This window comes from Oreochromis aureus, linkage group 6 (genome assembly GCF_013358895.1).
Source record: "Oreochromis aureus strain Israel breed Guangdong linkage group 6, ZZ_aureus, whole genome shotgun sequence".
Lineage (NCBI taxonomy): Eukaryota > Metazoa > Chordata > Actinopteri > Cichliformes > Cichlidae > Oreochromis > Oreochromis aureus.
Window position 1 is genome coordinate 31,787,994 of NC_052947.1, and position 17,161 is coordinate 31,805,154.

At 40.6% G+C, this 17,161-nt stretch overlaps 1 protein-coding gene across 1 annotated transcript; it reads left to right on the forward strand.

Annotated features, from left to right (window-relative positions):
- Positions 1-234: 234 nt before the first annotated feature.
- Positions 235-13,846, forward strand: epn3b (epsin 3b). Its single transcript, XM_031744380.2, has 12 exons — positions 235-529; positions 5,060-5,294; positions 5,466-5,624; positions 5,855-5,938; positions 6,067-6,364; positions 6,698-6,816; positions 8,155-8,241; positions 10,429-10,552; positions 10,651-10,821; positions 11,182-11,277; positions 11,683-11,976; positions 12,071-13,846. Exons 2-12 carry the CDS (start codon positions 5,226-5,228, stop codon positions 12,361-12,363), a joined length of 1,794 nt encoding a protein of 597 aa, XP_031600240.1. The 5' UTR covers positions 235-529; positions 5,060-5,225; the 3' UTR covers positions 12,364-13,846.
- The last annotated feature ends 3,315 nt before the right edge of the window (positions 13,847-17,161 follow it).

Below are 17,161 nucleotides of genomic sequence, written 5' to 3' on the forward strand. Positions count from 1 at the left end.
TTCCTCTGACACAGTGGATTTGGAGTATTTTTGTGTATGTATTGTATGTATTTACCTGCCTCATTCACTCTTTGTAACTCCCATCAGTGGATGATAGTAAGGTAACCGTACCACTGAGTATGCAAACGAGGCGCCCCCGTCCCCGCCTCTTTTTTTACGCTCACCCATGTGACCGCTGTGTGTGCTATGCGTCCCTGGCCTTGCCGGTGCTGTATGAGTGTGTGGACGAGGCTGCCTGAAGTGAGAGAGGCTGTGAGAGAGCCGTGTGCTGTGGCTTATCCTTGTCCTATGCGGATTTTACCACTGACTGTCAGGCCGAGCGGCTCGCATCATCCAGGGCAGGCCCCCCGTTCAGACATCCCCGTTCAAAGATTCCTCAAAACGCGCACCGCTGGAGGGTAATTGGGGTTGTCCTGCTTAGTCAGTTTTATTTCGGGGGAATATTATCGACGCTGAGGACTTGGGAGAGGAGAAAAGCGGAGAGGCGAGGATGCTCAGTGGGCAAGGCGAGAGATGAGCAGTGGGCATGGTAAGCTGCATGCTGTAGGGGTGATGATGGAGAGGGATATAGTTTCCCGAGGTTCTTGGAAAATTACTTTCCTCTTAAGTGAGTCCAAAAATTATGCTATAGCAGTTGCGTTTCTGATGGAAGACAACTCCAGCAGCAGTTGGCTTTCCTCAGGAATCTGCTTCACATGGCAACCCGCACAGGGTTTCCACCGCAAGAGGGGGTGTGTTTGAGAGTGTGTGTGTGTGTGTGTGGAGGGGGTGGGGGGGTGCATCATGCAGACCCACCATGGGCTCCTTGCCCCCTCTCCTTTGCCCCTTTAAAAAATATGTTGATTGCAGTACTCGGGAGTATTCTGGGGGAAATGATGCCTGTTTCCGCTTACATTAATCTGAAGCTGTCTTTATCCCTAATCCACGCGATGATGCTTAATCTGACCTCCAATCTCAGCCTTGATTTAAGGAGTTTTCGCCGTTTATTCCCAAACCCTGGGCTCTAATATTCAGCCACAAAAACACAGACGTTTTCACCTGTTTAAACAGCACGCATGCGCATCTACAGACGTGGCCGACGGAGTGACGTTCGTGTCTGAGCAATTTGACGCGTCAGATGGTCAAAGTTAATCACCCTAACTTGATTTTCTTTCTCCACAGGATAATTGTTCATTTTAATTGACATTTTAAAAATCGCTGATACATTCAGCTCTCACCTCGAGGAGCTGAACATCACAAATTCACTTTATGATGTAACCAAGTGACTCCTCTGGGTACTGGTTCCAATTTAATGACTGAGAGGCTCAGGGAACTTTTGTTTGAGTTGTACCTGCAGATGAGTCATTTGGATATAGTGCATACTGTATGGATATGGATCTAATAATGGACCAATACACCAGCCAAACCTCCGAAGTGCTGTTATTCATAGATGCGCTGTCCCTGTGCTGAGACTTAATCAGATACACACATTAGAAGTGAGCTGTGCAGACTTATCTGGGAAATACTAAACTATACAAACCCCCTGCTCTTTGAAAATTGGGATTCATATATAAATCAAATAGTGTATGTTATAGCAGAGTTAGAAATGGGTAAATGTATTTGTTAGACTCATGAAAGCTCCTCTCACCCAGCTCATCCTTTTGTCCAGGCTTTCCTTCCACTTACACGCGCTGAGAATACACACAGAGATATAATATTACTTCGACAATGTGAAGTTTCTGCTGTCAAATCTCCAGATAAGTTGATTTAAAGAACTGTGGTCTAAAACATCTCATGTAAGTAGAAAGCACCAGGCTGCAATAACCTGTGCTTGTTGGCGCATATGTGTGTTTGAGGATCTGAGCTGAAGATGATTGTGCAGAAAGATGATACTGGTAAAGTTGCTGAGCATCACTTTCTTCTTTGTGCCCTTCGTTCTCGCTCACTCCCTCTCTCCCTCTTGCACGGACCCTCTCAGACTCATCATCCTCTCAGAGTTTTGCTCTCTGTGTCCCTGCTGTGTGCATCTCATGTCCTCTGTGCTTCTGCTGATGTGGCTTTTCAGCAGGAAAAGGCGTCCTGTGACTTGTTTCAGTCTTTGTGTACTGCTGTGCTACAGCAGAAGTTCAAATTAAACACAGCAGATTTGTGGATGGATTACTGAATGGTACTTACAGGTACATGTCAAGTAGGTCAGTGTTCATATCAGAGTCCTTGTACTGGGAGTTCCAACTTACTATGTAGTCTTTTTTTTTATTTAATAAAATTATTAAATATAGGAATATGTTGGATGGAAGTACATTTCTACTTAAGGAATACATAATCTGAATGACATAATCTTGTTTCATTTTCAAATTATAAATTTAAAGTGCTGCACCAAATTTAAAAAATATTTTTACGCAGCAAAATGATACAGAAAGAAATATTTTACTAAAAATATTTAATAGCACCCAACTATTATTACAAATGTCTCAGTATCTGTATATGTTGTTTGATGTTCATTTTAATATACCCTAACATACCGAATATTTATATGTAAAGGATATAGGCAAATATATTATCCTAAAAGCCCTAATTGCAAGCAGGGCGACAGCTTTATGGCTTTAAGGAAACTCTTTTGTTTCCTAACATAACTATAGCATAAATTAATAAATAAATAACCTATCTCAGAAGATATAAAAGCTTTGATTTGGCAGAGTTGTACAGTTTTTCACTGGATACCCTTACTGTCGCAACCCCAAAAGGGATTTGTGTCTTCACCTGGAAGCAATCCAGTTATCTTTGGCGTGCCAAGCAAATGTGTTAACCACTCCATCATTTTCCTTGTGTGCTATTGCTCACTATCATTATCACAGAATCAAATAATACAATATCCAGGTGTGTTTATATTTATATAAACAGTGTTTTACTTATATAACACCTTGTTATTGCATTGCTCAGCAATCTGTTATAAAAAAAATAGTTTTCCATCAAAGTATTAGAAGAAAATGTGTGTGCTTTGTCTAGTGTGTTACATTATAGTCTGATAATTGTTTTTCTGAATCACTTTTTACCCGTATTTCTTTATTAAAATTTTATGTAACTTTTATGTCAGAAGATGCATTTCAGTTGGGTCTAAAATCTCTTTTGTAAGAGTGACCACGTCAAAATATTATAAATAAATTACAATATTATGAAGCCTGAATATTAGTCTTTAAATATTTGCCACAAGAGGGATAATGACCTTGGAGGCATACGCTTTTTCAATACACTTTATATTGGCTTTATATTGTAAGGTGAAGACCTCACTGTATTCAGGAGAAAACCCCAACAATCAGATGAGCCCCTATGAGCAAGCAGTTTGCAACAGTGGGAAGAAAAAACTCCCTTTTAACAGAAAGAAACCTTCAGCAGAACCAGGCTCAGGGAGGGTAGTCCTCTGCTGTGACCGGTTGGAGGATGACGGCAAAGAGAAAAGTAAAAGTGAGCATAGTGAGACAGAACAAAATACAGAATAAATGAGAGAAGAGACAAACACTTAATGACATGTCTCAGTGGTATGTAAACATAATGAAAAGTGGTGAGTGGAGAAAAGCACTCAGTGCATCCACTCAAGTCCTACAGCAGTCAAAACCTTTAGCATGGTTCCTGGTCACCTGCTCAAGCCCTAGCTGTAATCTTGGTCCAAAATCAAAGTTTTAAGTCTAGTCTTAAAAACAGAGAGGGGCCTGAAAGCTGAAGGCTCTGCCTCCTATTTTTAGAAACTGTAGGAACTCCAGTAGCCTACAGTCTGAGAGCATTAGGATAACATGATACTATGAGGTCTTTAAAATACCCTCTGGTGATCTTCTTACCAGCAGACACTGAACTGGGATGGACACTCATCTGTATTGTGGAGAGTTTTCGTCTCTCTCTCTGCCAGTTATGGATCTTGGATCAGCACGTTTCTTTATGGTACAAAGACACAGGATACATATTTGATTGCCACATCTGGCCAATGTATTCAAACACTAAGAAACTCAAAGACTTACCTTGTCATGAGAAGGATTTTTTTATTTTAAGTATATATTTAAGTATATTTTCTGTCATCTGACATTTTAGTGAGTTGAAGACAGATGAAAAGAGATTTAATTTAGGGGGGTCACCCTAGCTCAGCTTTGGTTTAGTAGGTTAATTACGTTCTGTGTCAGTGGAAGCTTATAGTCGCTGGCAGAGGGAAATGTATCACAGGAAACCTTAATGATCAATTCCCTAATGTCCTTTGTGAAATACGAATTTGGAAGAGAAAATTGGGTTGCAAGTGTTTGTCTACGTGCACACAGACTGTGCACGGTGGCCTGAATAATATAAGCTACCAAGTAGCTTCATCAAACACCTGAGTGCCAGAGTTTTAGTATGACCTACTTCTGTATAATGGGGCACAAACTAGAAACCGCTCAGTCAGTCATTGTTTATATTGTCATTTCACTGTTCTCCAATTGATGCAGACAACAAAGAAATCAAAGCTTTTAAGTTAGCTTGTTGTATTTAGTGGTGATGGTCAAGTTAGAGGGCAGCGTCAGTCTGTTGATGGTTTTCTTGATACATTACTGGTGATTTCTGATTGAGTCAGCACATATAAAACTGTAATCAATGACTATGGAAGTACAGTGGAAACAGCACACAAATGCAACAACAGCAGCAACTGCCACACTACCTTTTCAAATGTCGAGCCACTGTGTGCAACATATAAAACTGGATCTGGTCTGGTAATCACTCACAGTCGTCATCTATCATCGTGACAGCACACCACCAGGAGAGTGGGTAGCGCCACTATACACACAATACAGCAGGCATCAGTGACAACAAACAGAGCAGCAAGTAAATTAGAGACAGCATCAAGGGAGGAGCTTGGCAGGTTGCAAAGCAGCTTGCATATCTGGAAAAGCAGCTAAAATAACATACCGTATTTGAGATTTGATGATTGGATGTGTACAAGCCCAAGACGAGGGCTGCATTATGTTTCTGCATCAACCAGGGCAGATCGAGAAAGACATAAAAGTACTTCTAGAGTCATACCGTTCATACTTTTTATATATCATCTTCATTTCTTTCTCTACAGGGGCATCTTACAACTCCCGACAGAAAAGAGGAGCCTTCACTGGCATAGCTACCTCCCCACTCCTCCCCTCCTCCCATCCACATTTCCCTCTTCTCCCCCATTCTTAACCAGTTGACCGTTTGTTTATCGCCTTCTCTCCCTCCATATTTCCCCATCATCTGTCACCATGACAACCTCAGCCCTGCGCAGGCAGGTGAAGAATATTGTACACAACTATTCAGAAGCAGAGATCAAGGTATTGTATTAAATGTGCTAACTTCTTTGAGTGTCACTGTTTATTAGTCATGTTAGATTAAAAACAAAAAGTCTGTGCTTCTTTCACTGCTGACCATCATACAGATAAGCACTCGAAATCTATCAGACATATAACATAAATGGATGTTATTCCTGTGTTGCCAACATGCAGGTTCGCGAGGCCACCTCAAACGATCCATGGGGGCCATCCTCGTCTCTCATGTCAGAGATTGCTGACTTAACCTTCAATGTGGTGGCGTTTGCTGAGGTCATGGGTATGGTGTGGAAGCGCCTCAATGACAGCGGCAAGAACTGGAGACATGTCTACAAGGTGATTTCATGAAAAGACATGAGTGTTGAGTCTCGTGTTTAATCTGACTTTGTGAACTGTAGCTTCTCTCTACTTGTTGGCCATCCACCGACACTCAGTCACTCCACTGAACAACAGTCACGCATCTTTAAATTTTGTTCTTTTGTATCAAAAGTTCAGTTGTAATGTGCAGAATATGTTGACTACAAAAATATTTGGGAATAAATGTGCTAATCGTGATTTGACTCCAGGCCCTGACACTGTTGGATTACTTGCTGAAGACAGGATCAGAAAGGGTGGCCCAGCAGTGCCGTGAGAACGCGTTCACTATTCAGGTATTGGAGTGCAACTAAAAGAGCTGATTGATCATTGTTTATTGATCACATCATGTTAACTACAACCCCGCGTCTGCTCAGCTAGCTAAGTTTTATACTAACTGTGATGTCTTTTGTGTGCGGTTCAGACCCTGCGCGACTTTCAGTATGTGGATCGTGATGGCAGAGACCAGGGGGCCAACGTAAGGGAAAAAGCACGCCAACTGGTCTGCCTCCTTCGGGACGAAGAGCGGCTCCGCCAGGAGAGGAGTCAAGCCCTTAAGACCAAGGAGCGAATGGCTGGTGGAGGCAGTGGAGGGGGTGGGGGTGTTTATGGAGGTATACCCCCAGCGTACCACCCAGGCAGACGCACAAGTCAGCCCAGCATGGCTGTGCTATACGGGGAGGAATTCAGCCGCTCCAGAGGCTCTCCGTCTTCCTTTAACTGTGAGTATTGTGAGTAAACTGTGAGTAAACTTATCTGGAACACTGACCACCTTCTATTGTATGATAGCAAGTTGTGAATAAATAGATCAAGAGTTAAAAATACACATTTAAATTCAGGATCATTGCTGCATCCCTAATTAAATGTTTTTTGCGCTGTCACCCAGCACTTTGGACAACCACATGGATTATCAATACTGCAGCGTAGGCATGAAAATATTCAAATGAGCCCCATACTTTGTGTGCTTCTTGTCTTTCTGGAACTGCTCGTGCATCCCCACATAAACTGTTTCTCCTAACTCAGTCTTATTCCATTCTCCCCAAATCCCTCCGTAGCCTCGTCCTCGTCTCCTCGAGCCGCCTCAGACCTGGAGCAGGCTCGACCTCAGACCAGCGGGGAAGAGGAGTTACAGCTCCAGCTGGCTTTAGCCATGAGCAGGGAGGAGAGTCAGAAGGTAAAACAACACACAACAATACACACACACACACACACACACGGTATGATAATGTGAATGCCTTCAGGTGTAGCTCCTGTCCACATATACACACAAACAAGTCCTCTGTATTCAGTCCACACTTGTTTCAGCGCCTCTTGATGATTCCAGTAATGAAAATGAAAATGTTGCAAACATTTTGAACATTCGCCCACCTTCAGCTAGCCCTTCCTTCCCCTGTTACCATAGAGACGGATGGAGACACAGAACTACAGATTGCTTAAAGCCTTAGCCTAACTGAGCATGTGCAGTTACACACAGAAACACACCTCAGAGCTTAAAGTAAGCAGTTATTAAATATTGTGTGTCTTTTTGTGTATTTGACGACATGGCTCATATGCTTTTACTAAGATTTTCCTGGTATTTTTAAAATGTAACATTAATTTGATATTTCTTTTGTCATTTGCATTTTTTTAGTTATTCATCTTTGTTCTAATTTATACATTTTCTTGGTCATTAAAGGTACAAACTGAGAGCATGATTTTCAGCTACATTAGCTAAGCACCTCCAGTCCTGTTGGTGCACCTGGTGCCAGTGAACCAACAGGCACAAACTTTACATTTTACATGACAGCTCCCTCATTTGGAGAATAAAGAAGAAGCACATTATCAAAAAATAAAACACAGAAAATTAAGTGGAATGTAATTGACTTGACAAGATGCAGGGAATGAAATTAATACATAATACATAAATCTAAAAGAATAAATTAATAATTCAAATGGAAAATTTTAAAGGGAAAGTAGAGTTAGGACGCATTATTGTGATGTAAATAAATATGGAAGCAAATTTAAACAGAAATACAATTATGTTGCATTTTGTAAATTGATTAACACTTACATTTATTTTTAACACTGTTTTGGCACATTTAGTGGCTTGTTGAATTGTATTTTGAGTCATTCATTCATTAGTGTGTTTCTTTATTTTGGATTTTGGCAGTTACAGTCCTGAATAATGGCAGTCTTACTAACCCTTTTCTTCCTTTTCTCCAGCTTTTACCACCTGTCTCCTTATTGGGATCTCTGTTGTGCAGATTTCCCATACGATTTTTCGATTTTTCATACAAGTACTTCTTCAACTCTCATGTGTAATTTTGTAAGATTTTCTCTCTGCTTTGTGCTTACCCAGCTTCTGCTCTTTGTAAACTAAATATTTCAACAGTACAAAACAGCCACCAGTGCCGCGTTCGGTCTTCTGGGCCAAGCAGTAGAAAAGTGTTTTACCAATGCCAGTTTTTGTGTGCGGGTCTGCACTCATTGCCACGATGGTAATGCTGATGATGTCACAATACCGCCCCTGCAGGAGCAGCGCTGTCGCCAAGGAGACGAGTCACTGTTACAGAAGGCCCTGGATGAGAGCCGGAGAGAGAGTCAGTCAGGGACGCACGAGGTGAGTTCAAAAATGTGTGTGTATGCGATGGATGCTATGTGTGTGGGTACATGCATGGAACATGAGTGTGTATTTGTATGAAAAGGTGGGCGGATGCATTTGTAGGTGGTTGCTGGCAGGCATTTGGAGAAAGAAGTTGAATATAGGCTGCAGACTACGAGGCAGGGATGGAAAACAAGCCAAAAAAATAAAAATAAAATAAAATAAACAACAAAACAGCCTAATGATCGAGTGTTGAGAGAGAGACAATAGAAAGCTGAGAGAAGAGAAAGAGGTGCTTGCTGAATGATAATGACTCTGTCGTGTCTAACCTTGAGCTCAGCATGACATTTCCCTGAAAGCGTACTTCTTATCTTGTAGCACATCAGCTCCTTTACTCATTGGCCTGTCAACAAGCCAATCAGAGTCAGCGGCAGTCTTATGTAAAGGTTCCCAAGCCTTGTAACTGGTCGTGTAATGCCAAAATCATTGTTATGCCATCACATAAAGCCAGATAAAACATGAAAAATAGAGGGAAAAGGGAAAAGTTAATCTCTAAATGGTTCTTTCACTGAGGTTGTTTTAACTACCTCCTTAAAAAAGTTAAAACTTACAGCTTTCTCTTAATCCTGTTTTCAGTGTAATTGCACTGGGGACCTGTCTGCACTTTGTGACCGATGAATATTGAACTCTAACTGGCTTTGACATTAGCTGTAATGACACAAATCCTGCTCTTACATACTTGTTTCAAATTAATATGAAAGATGCTCTCAGGAAACCTTTCTCTTTTAACAGATTCACGTGAAAGCAGCTCCCTAGTGTCACATTGGAATTTACAAAAAGCAAAACCCTTCTTTGTGTGGAGCAGAAATTTAAATACATAAAACGGACATTTCTGCCCGCTACCGTTTAATTTTCACATGCAACAATCTGATATGAACATATTTGAAAAAATTAAAACTGAAAACTGGTAAAGCAAACTAAGAGCACTGAGAAAATAAGCTTGACTGAATTACAAAGTCAGGTATCATAGTTCAAGTTGTAGATCATATGTCATCATAGTTGTGTGAAATGTCAGTGGTGACTTGTGTTTTTTTTATGCCATTTCAATTTTTAATACATGAAAACAAAATTAGGTGTTTGTTTCCATGTGCTAACTCACACTTCCACTTAACATGTCATTACAATGCAGATTCAGCCCAGTATTACCACATGGGTATGCTCTGAAAGATAACATATAAGCTTCATGTGATGCTTTATAAGCAAAAGCCAAGAGTGATATTTCTATGAGCAGAAATAGACATTTCTCTGTAGTTAGATATCTTCCTGTTTACTCTCCTATAGGATTCTCTTCTGCACCTGCTGTGCTGCAGAGTGGTCTCTAAACAGTACAACCTGAGAAATTTATGAAACGATGACACCGTTTCTGAATGACCTCAAGCAATTTTCATTTCATTATATAATGTATGCTCATTACAACATGCATACAGCACAAACACCAGATGCAAGATGCAGATGCTGTGGCGTTCTTATTAATAAATTATACTCTACAGTAATAGAGCAATGGACTGTGTAAGAAGGATGCCAGAAATTATTGGAGAAATTGTAAATGTGTGTTTTCAGCAGCAGCAGCAGTGAAACATAACTGCAAAGAAGCAAAACATTTTCAAGTGAGCTACAGTAAGCTCTTTATTGGTAAGGGAATAAACAGAGCAGCAGATTCAGTCTGACTTTAGAAAGTCACCATTGTTCTGTGAATACCATGGATGTTTTCTTTTCATGAGTTAATACCAAAAAGCAGATCTGTGTTTGTCTTTTTTTGGAACACTGAATAGATTTCTCTTCCCAGAAAGAAACATTATATTTCAGTAGAGCTGAAAATTGTAACAGATCAATAACTCTTAACTGGAACACCATCAAGTGCACATTTCAGTACTTTCAGTGTACAACAGTTTCTTATTCAGTTTGACTCTCAGATATTTACATAACACATTTTTCCTCAGACAATTCATTTAACTTCATTTAAATACAAAGTGAAATCATTAGTGTTAATACAGTTGTCAGTGGATTTTACAGTAACACTGACTCTGTGAATTCTCCGGCTGTCCTCAGTAGGATTGGGTGCTTTGAATGTTTCTCATTAAGTTACACAAACTTGGAATCAAATAAGGCAATGTCTGATCCTGAGACGTTTTCCTTTGTTTGTAGTCTGCCATGTTGGACCTAGTTGACATATTTGGATCCTCATCTGAGCCCCCTCTGCCACCTAGTGACCCTTGGAACTCTGCTCAGCCCACCAGTAATGTCTCTTCTGACCCATGGGACTCTGTAGGTAGGTGGATCATCACAGACGCATCACATGAACATCAATGTGATGCAAGAGTGCATTCAAAACAGCATCTTCAAAGTGAATCTTATCTCTCCTAACAGCAGTCCACTCAAGCACTCCTGTGATTGGTAGCCCCTGGACAGCCCCTCCCTCCTCCAACAACACATCCAATCCTTGGGCTCCTTGTACCAACTCACGCAAAGACCCATGGGAAGCAGCGCCTGGTTCCTGCAGTCCTGTCAATCATGCGTGGGACAGCCCAACAGATGGAGGTGCTTTCATTAGGACATCTCATATCTTTGTGGGGACATCTAACTGACATAATGCTTTCCCTAGCCGCTTACCCTAACCATCAAAAATGAACTAACCCTAACCGTAACCTAATTGTAACCCTGACACTAAAACCACATTTTCACTCTCACAAATGCCTTCAAACTCGTGAGGATGGGGATTTTGTCCCCATAAGGGCTGTTGGTCCCCACAAGTATAGTAAAGTTCCAAGTTTTGGTCCCCATAAAGATATGTAAACCTAGTACACACACGCACACACACACACATATATATATTGATTGTTTTAATCCAAAAACACAAGCACTTGTGCTGTTTTCATCAATTCTCATTTTTCCGTGTAGATGCTGATGGGACGGATCCATTCGCTGCACATGAAGAAGAGAAACCTAAACAGGAGATTCCCGCAGTGTCCTCACCTCAACCTTCAAGTCCCACAGGTACTATTGTACATAAAAGAGAGAACTGTGGGCTTTACTGTAAGATTTAATCCTGACAGAAGCATGTACCACGGGTGGCTGCAGTAACAATAACATCATACAACATGATCTTTGTTATACCTGTGGTACCTGTGATACTTATTGTACTTTTAGAGGTACTATGGCTTGTCACTGGGGTGATACCGTTCAAAGTAATGGCATGGCACTTATTTCTGCTCTTGTATTTTATTACCTACAAGAGACGAGTTTTGAACTTCTCGTGACAATTTTGTAGCTCTGAAAGTTTAAATCTCACTGAAACTCTTCATTTTGTTTTTGTTTTTTCATTTGTACAGCATTTAACATTATGTTATATTATCTTTCATCAAAATCTAATTTTAAAATCCTTTTTTCTGCCTCGTGTAGATGCAGAGTTGTTTGGGACAAAACCAGAGTCTGACCCATTTTCTGGTCTAGACTCCAAGCAGGACCCATTTGGAACGGAGCCACCGGTGAAACCCCAGGTAAACGGACGAGATTCAGCCAGCCCGGAGATGTTTGACCTGTCACGGCTAGCACCCCCGCTCAGTGCCCCGGCAACACGTGTATGTCGGACTCCAGAGGCTTTTCTGGGACCTACGGGGGCCTCGCTGGTGAATTTAGACACTCTGATACCCCCCAACCCCCCTACAAAGACGCACAATAACCCTTTCCTCTCAGGTAAAACACAATTGTTAAACTTACATACATACAGAAATATTACTGTGATATTGTTAGTTTTCAGTTTTTCAGTGGCACAATTCTCTCTTCACAGGTCTGAGTGCACCATCTCCTACCAACCCTTTTCACTGCGACCAGCCTCGCCTCACCCTCAACCAAATGCGACCGTCCTCCACGTCCCCACTGCCCCCCCACATGCTGTCCTACAGCCCGTCGCTGCCCCTTCCACTGCTCCACCAGCCTCCCATCCTCCCCTCTTCTTTCACACAACCTCCTGCTGGACTCCTGGACCTTCCCTCTAACCTCCCACAGCCCCTGCTTCCCCTTTCTCCACGACCAGCACCCCGCACTCAGTCACAAACACACAGTCACAACCCTTTCCTCTGAGACTCTAACATCTTGCAAGCTCTGGTCTGCAGAGGGAGACAGAACTGACTCTTTTTGGGTTAATCTATGCTAACTGCAATGAGACTAGTTTAAACGAGCCTGAACTGGGTCCTGGTCTGATGTCATTGTGCACACTTGAAGTGGACTCGGATGGGATGTATTTGTGTCTTTGTAAGGACACAACAGCTGCTACTTAACCTGAACTCTTGAAGAAAAGCTCGCTCACGCACACACACACACCTATACATGCACTCAGGCGCACTTTAGGGTGCACAGACACAAACATGTTCACTGCACCAAACTAACAGGGTGTATCTCAACAGTCCCTCTAATGCCTTTTCCCCATCAAAAGAGACAACTCCAAGTATCTTTTCACTCCTGAACTTTTCCTTTAAAAGCCTGGGATGAAGCCACACTCTTTGATTGTCTACGAAGCTTCACCAGGATCCTTACCGCTGCTGCTTCACCGACGAAAGCATGAATGCCTTCCCCACCCAGGATTCCAAACTACGCTACTCTCCTGAGCACCTGAGATGAGCTCTTCAAATAGATGCTCTTTTTTCAACAAGTCGACATCTTGAGCTTTCTGTCATTTGAGAAAGTCCAAAAGTGTGGTACTGTAAGATTTAAGAAAGCATAGGCAAGAACTAATCAATTCCCTCCTACCTTTACATTATAATATATATTTTGCATTGTCTTGCTACCTTGCAATCTCAATAGCATCTGATCCTAAGTTAGCTTGGTTATTTATATTTCAAGATAAGAAGCCTCAACATGATGCTGGTGGATTCAAAACTGGACTAGCCTAGCCTAAGTTCAACATTACAATTTGGATCTAAAGTGATTACTGATCACTTATTTAAACCCCACCCCCCGTGCCTGTCTCTACATCTTACCCACCATGCATTCCCAGCCAGTGCATGTTAGCACCAGTTAGGGGAGGGGTGTGCAACTAATTTTCCCCACAGGCCACATGAGAAACTGAGACTGTTTGGAGGGCTGTACCGATAAGCCGAATTCAGTTCTGCTGGGAAATAATGTCAACTCTGTATATGCTTATGGGGCACAGCCTTTCACAACAGTCCCAGTTACTCATGTGGCCCTTTGGGAAAATGAATTGGCCACCCCTGAATTAGGAGGACCTCAGGGAGACTGTCCCTCTTTCAATGCGATTCAACCTCACTAAATAGAAAAGTATTTGACTTTAAAAATAAACAGGAGAATAGGGTATTTTATTTTTTTCTGATTAAAAACGATGGGACGATGAGAACATATACAAGGAAGAAAGGAGACGTAAAGGAACAGATATAAAATGAAATTATTAGAGATTATAAAATAATTTATTGAGCTGTAGCTCCTCTTCTCCTCTGCTCCTTGTTCAAGTCAGTGTTAGGAACAAGAGAATCTGAGATGAATCAGAGATGTTTGGTCATTACTGCACTGAACCTGGACTTGAATGTGAAATGCCTGCCTATAGATACACACAGGCTTAGTACATATGTATTTAACAGAATGATATTGTTGTATTATTAAGTATTATGCCAATAAATTGATGGTGTTTGCATTATAATTTCGGAAGTATTGTCTTTTTTTTATAACCCTTCTTTTAAACTATGACCACTAGATGGCAGTGCTGTGTAAGACGGTTTTAATGCCCTGCATGTTTTGCAGCAATGCAGTCTGGGCAACATCACCCCTGGGATATAAGACAGATAAGGTTACTTGTCTGGTAGTCAGCACACTTGAAGTTCCAAGAAGCAGTTCAACCATTTCACGGTAATCACCGTGTTGATTGTTGCACCATAGCAGCTGATCTCCAGCCATGTGCAAACAAGCTTTTAATCCAACCAAACATCTTACTTGTTGCACATAAATTTATGTAAGGAACTGATTAACTCTATTAATCATCTAGCTTTCAGAAGATGTTTGCAAAGATCTTTTCAGATGTACAATTTAATATACACATGCATCAAGAAGAAACTGCAAAGAAATTCGATTCCTCACACTGTGGTTTGTTAACATTTTTAAAACAAGACATCAGAACCCTGAAAATTAGACTTTTAGTTTCACAGACAGGTCTTTGGACTGCCTTTGCTCAGAGAAAAATCTGAAGGGTGTTATGAAATGAGAGGGAAAGTTATATTTCCATGTTAAGGTTCTGCTATCATTAGATATTTTCCATTTATTACCCATTTATAATGGTATTTGTCAGCTTCCCATCTGCATGGGGTCCTGCACAAGATCAATTAAAACAACTAAAAAGGCTTTCTTGCAAACTCTCAAAAGGTCAAATATCTGGGTTTCCAAAAGTGAAACTAAATGAATCGAGAAAATCCAATCATGCCTGTACACCCAGAAACACTCGCACACTTCCCTTTCTCTTTAATGTCTGGCATTTCTGTCCAAACAAAATCAAGTGCAGTCTGATCGCAGATCTAAACAGCTGCAGTCTCAACCTTCTGATACAGTAAATCAACTGGTGTGCACATTTGATATGCAACATTGCCATGTGGTGTTGATTTGGCGAAGGCAGGGGTGGGGGTAAACAAGCAGCAGTGAGTGATTGTGGGAACAGTTGCGAGTGTGAGTGAAGACTGTGTTCTAATGCAAAAGTACCGATTAGGTTGTTAGAGACCTTGTGGGCCTGCATTGCAAGGAAATAGATAATCTTCACTTCCAGTCAGTACATAACCTCTGCTTGAACCTCTAAGACTGAAATGTCTAAGTATTATAATTGTGTTTTAGTTAATCGTGCATGGCTCACTGCGACTATCTATCTCTATCAGTCAGAAATTAATATCTGCCTTGCTTCAAAACCTCCAGCGCAACAGTCTAGTGAAGATAAATTGATAGTTTGTAATTGAAGGACTCGTGTTTCAAAACAATAGATTAAATAAGACTGCTGTTTGCAGAGAGAAATAAGAGACTGATTACACATACAGGCACACATCCATAAGAGCATAAGAGCAAACAGTCATTGTAGCAGGTGTGGGCCAATGAATCTGTGCATTGAGTCTAAATATTATCTAAATTCTACTTATCATACATTAAAAAATAATTCCTGGTTTGAACCTCATCTGATGATGCTAGCTGTTGTTCCTGGCCTGCAGTGAGGCAGCTGTCCAATTTAAAGGACCATTCAGAGTTATAGATTAAGCTAAGCCTGACTGAGATGTTACAGTAACATGGGAACAATTAGTCTCAGCAAGTACACATAAACACAGTGTGTATTCACTTAAAGCAGTTTTTTAAACGACATCCTGTCCATGCAATGCCCTGATTAGGGAGGACCGTGTGTGTGCAATAAAATTCAGAACTTCATTAAAGATTATCTCAGGACATTAACCAGAAGAGGAAGGCAGTTTATGTCTTCATAAAGTGGATAATACACAAGTTAAGCAGCTTGTGTTCCTCCAGGCTTTTCTCTTTTTATTGCTCATGAATGGTTTTATCAGTGCACAAAAAGAACAAATGAGGATTAATTTGAGAATAACAAGGGGGTTTAGCAATCTATACAGTGGAAGTGAAGCTAATGTGTAACAGAGTTTAGATATCATGACTTCAGCATCACTAATTCCTACACATACAGACAATCTTCCCTTGTGATTCTGTTACTTTTGAAAATAAAAACTATGATATAAAACAATGGCCCATCCTGTTTTTCTGTCTGCTCACCAAGACAAACATCCCATGCTATGGCTGCCAACATTAACATGAAAAACACACTGATCTGGTCCCTATTCAACATGAGAGCTAAGAGCTGCACTGTTGTATGTCATCAGTGCTGAGTCTGACCAAACAAAACAAAGAAGCCAGAACGACACACCCAGCTGTTTACTTTAGTGAGTTTTTGGATAAATCTTCTTCCATTTACTTGAAAATAAAATTTAAAGATACTAAGATACTACAAACAACGCATCGGTGACATTAGCAGAGTGTATGACTTAGTCTTTTATTGTGCCAAGAACAAGTCAAGCACGAGGCACTGTTGTGCTTATGGAAGGACGTATTAAAACAATGATGAAATGTGTTTTGTAAACATTAAAAATTTTTTGTAATTACATGTTAATGTATCTACAACTATTAGTCTATTAAAAATATTAGATAGATAGATCGATCGATGGATCGATGGATGGATCGATCGATCGATCGATAGATAGATAGATAGATAATAGATATTGATAGAAGGACTCAATTGAATTATAGATAGATAGATAGATACTTAGTTTGAATTAAGCAGAGAAGATCTAAAACGTAGCAAGTGCACCTCTGAACTAGATTAAAAACTGAAATTTTTATTTATTTATATTTTTTACTAATATTTAAATTCAAAAAGAAAAGGGGCGAATACATTTTCACACCACTGTAGATAGATAGGTCGATAGATTAAAATAAGTAAATAAGACAGTAAACATAAATAACTATAATAACTATAAATAAACTTATTGCACGAGTCACTTATTTATTTATCCATTGTGATTTATTTTACTGTAGAAGCTTAAGTAGGAGATTAGGCTTCTCTTTTGTAAATTTGCGCAATGGATTAATAACAATAATAAATAGTAATAAAAATCCCAATATCTTGAATTCGACAGTTTATTTTAATATTTAAGTCTCATCTTACATGTTACCGGTGCCATGTTTTCAGAAAGGCGGTATCTTCAAACAAACAGCAGCGCATACGCTTTGTCTACGTCACCGCTTTCGATGATTGACAGTGAACCGCAGCGAATCCGGTGTCTGTCCGTGTTTTGCAGGAGCCAATGAGCGCATGGGAGTCATTATTTGCGGAAGTTAT

Bases quoted from the DNA above. Each gene is read 5' to 3' on its own strand.
- epn3b (XM_031744380.2), top strand. From the start codon at position 5,226: ATGACAACCTCAGCCCTGCGCAGGCAGGTGAAGAATATTGTACACAAC. The intron at 6,817-8,154 runs GTAAAACAACAC...CCGCCCCTGCAG, and splicing joins GCAGGGAGGAGAGTCAGAAG to GAGCAGCGCTGTCGCCAAGG. The intron at 11,977-12,070 runs GTAAAACACAAT...CTCTCTTCACAG, and splicing joins CAATAACCCTTTCCTCTCAG to GTCTGAGTGCACCATCTCCT.